General features: G+C 37.0%; 1 protein-coding gene across 1 annotated transcript; it reads right to left on the bottom strand.

Annotated features, from left to right (window-relative positions):
• Nucleotides 1–6183: 6183 nt before the first annotated feature.
• Nucleotides 6184–6738, bottom strand: LOC129950700 (uncharacterized). Its single transcript, XM_056062622.1, has one exon. It carries the CDS (start codon nucleotides 6736–6738, stop codon nucleotides 6184–6186), a length of 555 nt encoding a protein of 184 aa, XP_055918597.1.
• Between the last annotated feature and the right edge of the window lie 2202 nt (nucleotides 6739–8940).

Here is an 8940-nt window from a genome sequence, read left to right as displayed (position 1 = left end):
AAATATAATTTTTTGAGATCACGTTACAGTTTATTATATAAAATTTAATTCAAGTCTCTAACGTTTTTGGTTCTTAAGATATTTAGGGTTAACCAAAATTTTCACCACCCACGCAATTTTCTTGAGAGCCCTTTCTGCATCTTTCTGCCTTTTTATCTGTATAACAAAATTTATTTGGAGTCGATATCTCTTCTGGTTCTTGAGCTATGGACAACGAAAAAAACGTCGCGAACGTACGGACGTACGAACGTACGTACACACGCACGCACAGACATCTTTCTATTCTTTTATTTCGACTCTATTGACCTTGAAACGTCGAGAAATGTCAAAATTTTCAATTTGACAAATCAGACCCATTACAATAACTTCCTATAAGAAGTTAATAAAAATGGACTAAAATTAAGAATTAAAGATTTCAGAACAAAAAAAACAAAAGACATGTTAATTAAAAGTTATCTCAATCACGACGCAAGGAAAATAAAATAAAAAATGATTAATTTAAGAGTATGTCCAGTTCAAGTTTGAGAAATATTCAAAACAAGTTGCTTAAAACTTTCTGTTTTCGATTCTAGACCTCATGTGACTGGGAAGGTTATTCCACAGTCCAACAGCATGAACGAAAAATTGCCTGCGCGATGTCAAACACGTACAGGTTTACGAGCGCAATAAAATGGAACGGCTAGAAACACAAATATTAAGTCTGTCAGTCTGGAGTCTCTTTAACAATCAATTTGAAGAGTAAAGTACAACAATGATATTTGAACTAAATCGCAATTTAAAAGCTGACGAGCTTGAAAAGAGATCGAACCTACGTAGGTTAAAAATAAACAGAGCTATTGCCTTAAATGCCTCCTTTAGTTTGTGAGCTGATTGAGAATCAAGACCAGCAAACAGCTCACACCCGTATGTTATTATAGGTAGGACAAGTGCTTTTACCAGCTTTAATTTAATATGGGTAGGTAGTACGGATTTGGTAACAGATATTCCTCTAAGTTAAGCATAAATCTTTGACGCAACTGTATCGACATGGGTATTCCAAGTTAACCTGTTGTTAAAGACCAAACCTAAAGTTCTAACTTGGGCAACATAGTCAATAATACAATTATTCAAGACCAGGAAAGTCCACAGTTGATCAAATATTCACATTACGGCAGATCCTGGAAAAAACTCAAGAGCACCAAATCGACACCCACCATCTTTTCATCGATTTCAAGGCCGCATATGACAGCATCTACAGGGACGAGCTGTATAGAGCCATGTCTAGTTGTGGCATCCCTGCCAAACTCGTCGGTTTGTGCAGGATGACCATGGAGAATTCACGCTGCTCCATAACGGTTGGAAACAACAACAGAACCTTTCGATGTCAAAAAAGGTTTTAGACAAGGTGATGCGCTGTCATGCGATTTTTTTAACATGGTGCTTGAAAGAATAGTGCAGAGCTCACACGTCAACACTAGAGGCACTATCTTTCAAAAGTCTGTCCAATTACTGGCATATGCTGATGACATTGACATAATCGGAAGAACTCAGCGTGATGTCAATGGGGCTTTTGTGAGTATTGAGGCAGAGGCGGCAAAAATGGGTTTAACGGTTAATGAGGGCAAAACAAAGTACATGCTGTAGTCTAGAAAGGACATACAACACCGACGTTTTGGTCAAAACGTCACAATCGACAGACGTAACTTTGAGGTAGTCAAGGACTTCGTCTACCTAGGCTCCGCTGTAAACGCAGAAAACAACACCAGCGCTGAGATCAAACGCAGAATAACTCTTGCTAACCGCTGTTTCTTTGGACTAAGAAAGCAATTGAGTGGTAATGTCCTCTCTCGAGGGACCAAAGTGTTGCTATATAAGACCCTTATCATCCCCGTCCTGCTATACGGTGCAGAAGCATGGACCATGACAAAAGCGGATGAAAGCACCTTGGGTCGCTTCGAGAGAAAAGTTCTTCGTGTGATCTACGGTCCCGTATGCATCGAAGGGGAGTTGAGGAGAAGATGGAACGACAAGCTGTACGGGCTGTACAGCGACGTAGACTTAACCAAAAGGGTAAAAGTCCAACGACTAAGATAACTGATTCTCGTAGAGCGCATGGAAACCAATGCTCCGGTCCGGAAAGTCTTCGAATCCACATCCACAGGACAGCGCAGTAGAGAAAGACCGCGGATCAGGTGGCGCTCACAAGCGGAAGATGACCTCACCCAAATTGGAGCGCGAAACTGGAGACAGCTAGCTAGGAACCGAGCTAGATGGAGAAGTTTGTTGGGTGAGGCCCTAGTTCACACAGGACTGTAGCGCCACCTTAAGTAAGTAAGTAAGTAATTATTCAAAATAACGGGAGGGAAATTATCTGGGCTGGGTTTGTTTATTGAAATTGGAAGGGCTTTTGTCTTTTTCAGGATTGAGTTTAAGTCCGTTCCGTGTCGACCAATCATATGTATATTGCCTGTAAATCGATGTTCATTTTAGATATTGTAACCCTAAGCATCATCTCAGGAAAACTAATATATAATTGAACATCATCTGCATAGATATGAAACTGACAGTAAGACAAAACAGAGGGCAGATCGTTAATGAACAATGAAAACAGTAACGGTCCAAGGATTGATCCTTGGGGAACACCATTATTAACAGGGAGAAACGAGGAGGAACGGTTTGTATTTTGTATTATACAGAAATATTACTTAATAATTTTTCAATTTAACATATGTAAACCATTAAATGGAATTGTGCAGAAATTTGATAGCCATAAAGTTCAGCTTTTAGTTTAATGAAAAACAAGATTAGCTGTCGTTTTGACATAAGTTGTTTTGACTTAATAGTTTACAATTTGTTTCTTGTCTTATAGCCTTTTCACACCAAACCCAAAACCGAGTTTTTGGTCATAAGTTTTCGAAAACCCGAAAATCACTCACACCGAACATTTACCGTTTCGAAAAATTCATTAAGCTAATTGTCTAGAAAATATATCATAGAATTAGCAACAAACAATACTGTTACAATAAAAACTAAATTTATTTCAAACATTTTCTTATTCTTTCACAAAAAATTCAATCCAAAATACTGAGCTTATGACTATTGCTTCTGTTGACCAAATGTACCTTCAGAATCGCCATATATTGTGGCCGTCCGAGCAACTTATAGGCGGAGTTGAAAAGATTCTGAACGATTTCGTGTAGGTCATTATGGCCGGAGCAGAAAAGGTCAATTCCTAGTTCCAGATTCGTACCAAACTCACACTCATCCTATCTCTTTGGTTTTTTCCTTTGAGGGCTCGCCTGGTTTTCCAATGCACTGAGGATCTTCTTGATGTTGGCAGGCTTTTCATCAAGTTGCGATAGCCCATTGTTGTGGTTTTATTCACTGGAAAACGATTCCCACATTGTGGAATGTTTTGGCACAAATTTTCCTAGCCCGCTGCGACTTAGCCTCTAGCAGAAATTTTCTTTCATACTTATTCTCCTCATATTAATGAACTTATAGCCTTTGCCATATCTTCCAAATCCTTGTGATTAAAATTGAACGGAGTTACCGGAAAGTCTTTCTCCAGGTAGTAAGCGAAAGCGTTCGACATATTTGTGGCGACGAGCTCGAAGACGCATTCCTTGGCATGCGAACTATGAGCAAGTCTTCGTCGTCCAGTAGCCAAAGAGAATTCCGGTTCCTCGCTTAACAGAGAGCGTTTGAGACTCTGGAGGATCATAAAAGAACAGCCAGTGTCGCAAATAGTCACCGGGGCTTTTATTCTCGACGTTGGCAAATTTTCCCGCAATTTTTTCTTTTGCCACGCAGCTCCCCCAAAGTTTTTTTTTTCTTCCATAAGCTTTAAATAAAAAACAAAAAGAAATAATCCTTTTTTTGCAAGGAAATCAGCTGATTTGTTTAGTACATTAATTTGAGCGCTGAATGTTTCCAAAGGTTTGTTTGTTTATTTCAGTTTTCGAGAAGTTTTATATGAAACTTGTGGTAACCGAAAACTTGTGGATTACCAAAAATGTATGGGAAAACTTGAGTTTTCGATGGCAGTTTTCGACAAAAACCGTTAATTTCGAAAACTGGGTTTTGGACTTGGTGCAACAAGCCTATAAATTTCCAGTCACCTTTCTAATAAAGTTGCCTCAGTTGAAAAGTAATTTTTGGCGATAGAAAATTCTTGAGAAATTTAATCCTAAAAATTTTGTTCTCAGATTTCTGACAGCAAAACTGAGAAATTTGAAGGAGAAGCTCTGAGAGTTTAGAAATATAAATTGGTAAGGAACATTACCTTATAATAACATAAATAGGTTTGTTCCTAAGATTTTCGGACAGAAATTGTGCTTGCATTTCGCCGTGAAAACGAGATCTTCGGATCTCCTAATAACGAGAATTATTTACTTAGGGAGTTTGACCCGTTTCTTGTAGATCATTTAAGCAAATTTGGAAATCCAGGAAGTGGTCATGTGTGTTATCTTTCAGCAAATATCTGTAATGAATTTATTCATGTCATGGGAAGACAGGTTTTGAAAACTATTGTAAAAGAAGTCAAAATAGCAAATTTTTTATCAATTAGCGTTGATAGTACAACCGATCTGTCTCATGTTGATCAACTAACATTTAATATTCGTTACGTAAAAGATCACGAGCCTATTGAAAGGTTTTTGCACTTTATTCCAGTTAACGAACATAGATCTAATTATTTAGCGGAAACCATACTGAAGTTTTTGGAGGATCATGATATTTCGATAACAGATTGCAGAAGCCAAAGCTTCGACAACGTGTCAAATATGTCGGGAAGGTTTTCTGGTCTGCAGACAAGAATAAAAGAAAAATGTAAATTTGCCACTTTTGTACTATGTGCAGGGTACTCATTAAACTTGTTAGCAGTGCATGCCGATGAGTGTGTCTTAGAAGCAACCAAATTTTTTGACATTATTCAAAAATTATATAACTTTTTTACGGTATCTTCTCATCGAATGAGAAATCAAGAAATTGAAGAAGCTTTGATGTCTATTGCGAACAATTTAGGACAGGCACGAGAGACCAGATAGGAAACATTTAGTCTTGGCAAAAAATGTCCAAAACAAAATATTACCCTGGATGTTGCAATAAATTTGCTGAGTGCAATACATGAATTTATAATTGGGCTCAGGGACAATTTTGATAACTTTGATTCATAAGCCAGACAAAAAAAAACCCGGATTTTCAATATAAGGACCTTTCTGAAAGGATGAGGTGTAGAAGCTCACGCCAGCCTTTTTTTGACGGCTCTGGACACTCATTAATTCTGACTGGTAAAGAGAGATTTAAAATTGAAACCTTTTTCCCCAAAAACTGTCAACATTCTAGAGCTTTATAATAAAATTGAAGATGGATTTTCAAATGTTCAAATTGCACTAAGAATTTTCTTAAGTATGATGGTGACCAATTGCAGTGGGAAACGTTCCTTCTCTATGTTAAAAAGAATCAAAAACGAACTCAGAACTACAATGATTCAAGAAAGATTGACATGTTTCTGGCTGATATCAATCGAAAGCAATGATTTTGCTAATCTCAAATCAAGAAAAAGGACACTTCAATAAATATGTCATACATTTCTTGTCGATTTTTTAGCAGATCACTTTTAATTTTTAACAACTGAGTTGAAAGATCAACAAGTTACCAAAAAATACATTCTTCAACTTGACTTTAAACTTCAAGTTTGATATCAACGCTATCGGATTAAACAACGAACGCACTAATGTCATTTTTATTGCTCAAACCTTTAATCTATCCAATCCGAAAATCCCTCCATTTTGTGGTTCGTTTGATATGAATATATGTGAAGAATTAATGGGAATCTTTTCAGGTACATTTTTTTCAGAATCATTTCGCCAAATTCGAAAAAAAAGAACTGTCGATTTTGACATTTAGGTAGTATTTGAATGTGTTAGTGTTTCTGATTGTCAAAATTAATATAAATATTGTAAAAAATGTCCAAGCAAAATAAAACACTATCGAGTGAAATTCAAGACTTTAATTAGTAATTTGGACAAAGTAAATCGTAAGAATGGATTGTTACAACTGTTTTTTAAATGACATGAGCATGAGCTTATATAGTAGGACACTGTGAATGTATTAGACTGGAGTTTATATGTATTTCAAGTTTTTACAAAAGAGAGAGTTTTGTAAATGATATGTGTACATAGAATATAAAGATATCGCCAGTTAATTTTCAACATCCTCGGAGGGGCAAGGTTGAACATCAAGTGGGTAAAGCAACTGAATTGGACGTCGGAACTGTTTTCCATCAGGTAAATGAATTTGACAAGACCTAACCTTCGAGTCTCTTCCTTGGAATGCTTGTTCTATGATGGCCATCTTCAAGTTGATTCGTGGAGATGCTTGGTCGAAGACAAGAACAACGTCTCCTTCTTTAAGGTTGTATTCAGACCCCTTCTTAGGCGAGTTGTGATAAGAGCGTAAAAGTTGGAAATACTCCGATTGCCATCTTTTTCTCAACTTCTGAGTATATCGCATCCGATGCTCCCAGGTACTTCGTAGTAAGTCCGCATTAGGCTCTCTTTCTGGTGGTTCTGAATTGCACCCTCGGGATTCAATCAGAAAGTCAGCTGGCGTTAATGGAGAGAAATAAAATTTGTCAGTGCTTATATACGTCAGGGGTCGGTTGTTGACGATTTCTTCAGTTTCTGTTACAATTGTTCGAAGCTGTTCAAAATTAAGTTTTGCCTTACCAATAGTGTCTTTCATCAGGTTCTTCATAGTCCGGATGAGCCTCTCCTAGAACCCACCCCACCTAGTGGCACGTTCCACTAAGAATCGCCAGCGTATCTTCCTTCTTGAAAGAAACCCTTGAATGACTTCTGAAGTCTGTGATGCTGGTTGGTCCCAGAGCTTCCTCCATACTAGACACTTCTTAATTCGTGTTTTGGCGATCTGGCGTCCTCTAACTATCCAGAATCGCTTTCGAAGTTTCGTTAGGACCGTATTGACTCCTGCATGCATAATCCGTTCGTGGTAATCATCGATTAAAAGATCGAGGAGTGGGGAGTGCGATGGAAGTATAATTGGATGCTTTATATCCATTTTTTCGTTCAGTGTTTGCAGACGCCCTCAAAACCTCAGTAAATCGTGGTCGTCTAAGAATGGTGACAGCTCATAGATCTTTGAAGACGTGGTTAAGGCCTTTTTCTTCTGCAAGAGAATTATTTCATTAGAAAAATGTTGACCTTGTACATACCTCAACCAATGATTTTCAGCTTGGTGGATTTCAGTAGCACATAAAGGTGGTACATCAGCAAACTGCAACACCTTTTCGGGTTTTTGCCTTATTTTAAAAGCTCTTATTGAGCGGAGGAAAAAAACCGTCACTCTGATGAGACGATTCCAGGTACTATAGTTGTCATAGCACAGAAGTGGATCCTCGGTGACACCTGTAGATGGAAGCGATTCTGTCAACAGGATAGCAGTGACATCAGGAACTTCGATTTGTGTATCGTCGTCACTGTCTTCAAGCCAGATGGGACCTTTAGCCCACAACTCAGACTTTTGCAAAATTTTACCACTTACACCTCGGGTGAGGAGATCACCTGGATTATCTTTTCCCCTACAGTGATTCCACTGCGAATCTGTTGTAAGCCGTGGAATTTCATCAACCCGGTTTTGGACGTAGGGCTGCCAGCGCTGTACATCTCCTTGGATCCATTTCATTGCGATATTAGAATCCGTCCAAAGAAAGTATTTGGCGGAAGGAAGCTTAAGACAACTCTGTAGGTACGCATGAAGACGTGCCGCTACAAGGGCGGCTGTTAGCTCCAACTTGGGGAGTGTCAACTCACTGGAACCATCCATCTTTAAAGGAGCAACACGGTTTTATTTTTTCAATACTTATATTATTATATTAATAATTAATAAATATAACCATTGACCATTGATTTTGTTTTCAACTCTTTCTATAAAATCAAGCTTGAAGTTATTAAGAATTATGTCAACAAAGCTGACAGATATTATCTTAGTACTTGATAAATGTATAAATTTTCTGTGAACGCATCCTTAAACAAAAGACCAAACTGTCAGTGTCAGAAAATCATGTTAGAGTTTCAAAAACAAAGGAATCTAACTAAAAAATACAAACATTTTTCTTACACGTCGTTGATTTCAAGTCAAAAGCCTTAAGCCTAGCTACAAAATGTTTACAAATGTCAAAATTACCATTTGGTCTGTTTGAAACCACGTGTTAGATCTCCACACATCGCTTACTTTAAAAGTCAATATCCACAGAAAAAAAGGGAGACATAATACTGTTTTTTAGTTAATATCTTATAATGTAGGTGTCGCATGAGTTGCGAAGTAAAAATCTGTCAGAAAATAGCGTTGCCACCTTTCAAAATTAAATTTATTTATACTTATTTTAACAGCTTTTCGGGAAATTGTTGGTCGATTGGACGAAAATATGAAGCAACGAGTGGAACGCTCCAAACGCACTCTTAGGGTAACTTTATATGTAAATATTATAAGAATATAATTTTTGGTATGGTTATATCGGACTTTTAACCAAATTCGAAATTGGCTGTCATTATCGATAAAACCAAAATCTTCGTTGCTTAAAATCAATCTATAAAATCAAATTTTCAAGTTTTAAAAATATCCATTTAGCATTAAGGGGCAAATATCGTAAATCAAGGTACACATGTATTTACAAAATTCGATAAAATGCTTCCTTTTTTAACTGAACGAGATATTTCTATTTTAAATAATCCGTCAATATGCATGCAATTTATTTTATTTTTAGAATTACGACCATGGCATAAGGTAGGTAATAATCATAATTCATATGGCCTTAAGATGAATTATTATTCTTTTATTTTATGAGCGAATTTTATAATTCCATAACAAAAACATTGTAAAAGCCAATTTCATTTGATAAACAATATTGAAGCAAATATCTTGAAAATCTATACATAC

Source organism: Eupeodes corollae, chromosome 3 (assembly GCF_945859685.1).
Source record: "Eupeodes corollae chromosome 3, idEupCoro1.1, whole genome shotgun sequence".
Classification (NCBI taxonomy): domain Eukaryota; kingdom Metazoa; phylum Arthropoda; class Insecta; order Diptera; family Syrphidae; genus Eupeodes; species Eupeodes corollae.
The sequence above is the reverse complement of the archived record's forward strand: the minus strand, read 5'-3'. Positions and strand labels throughout refer to the sequence as shown.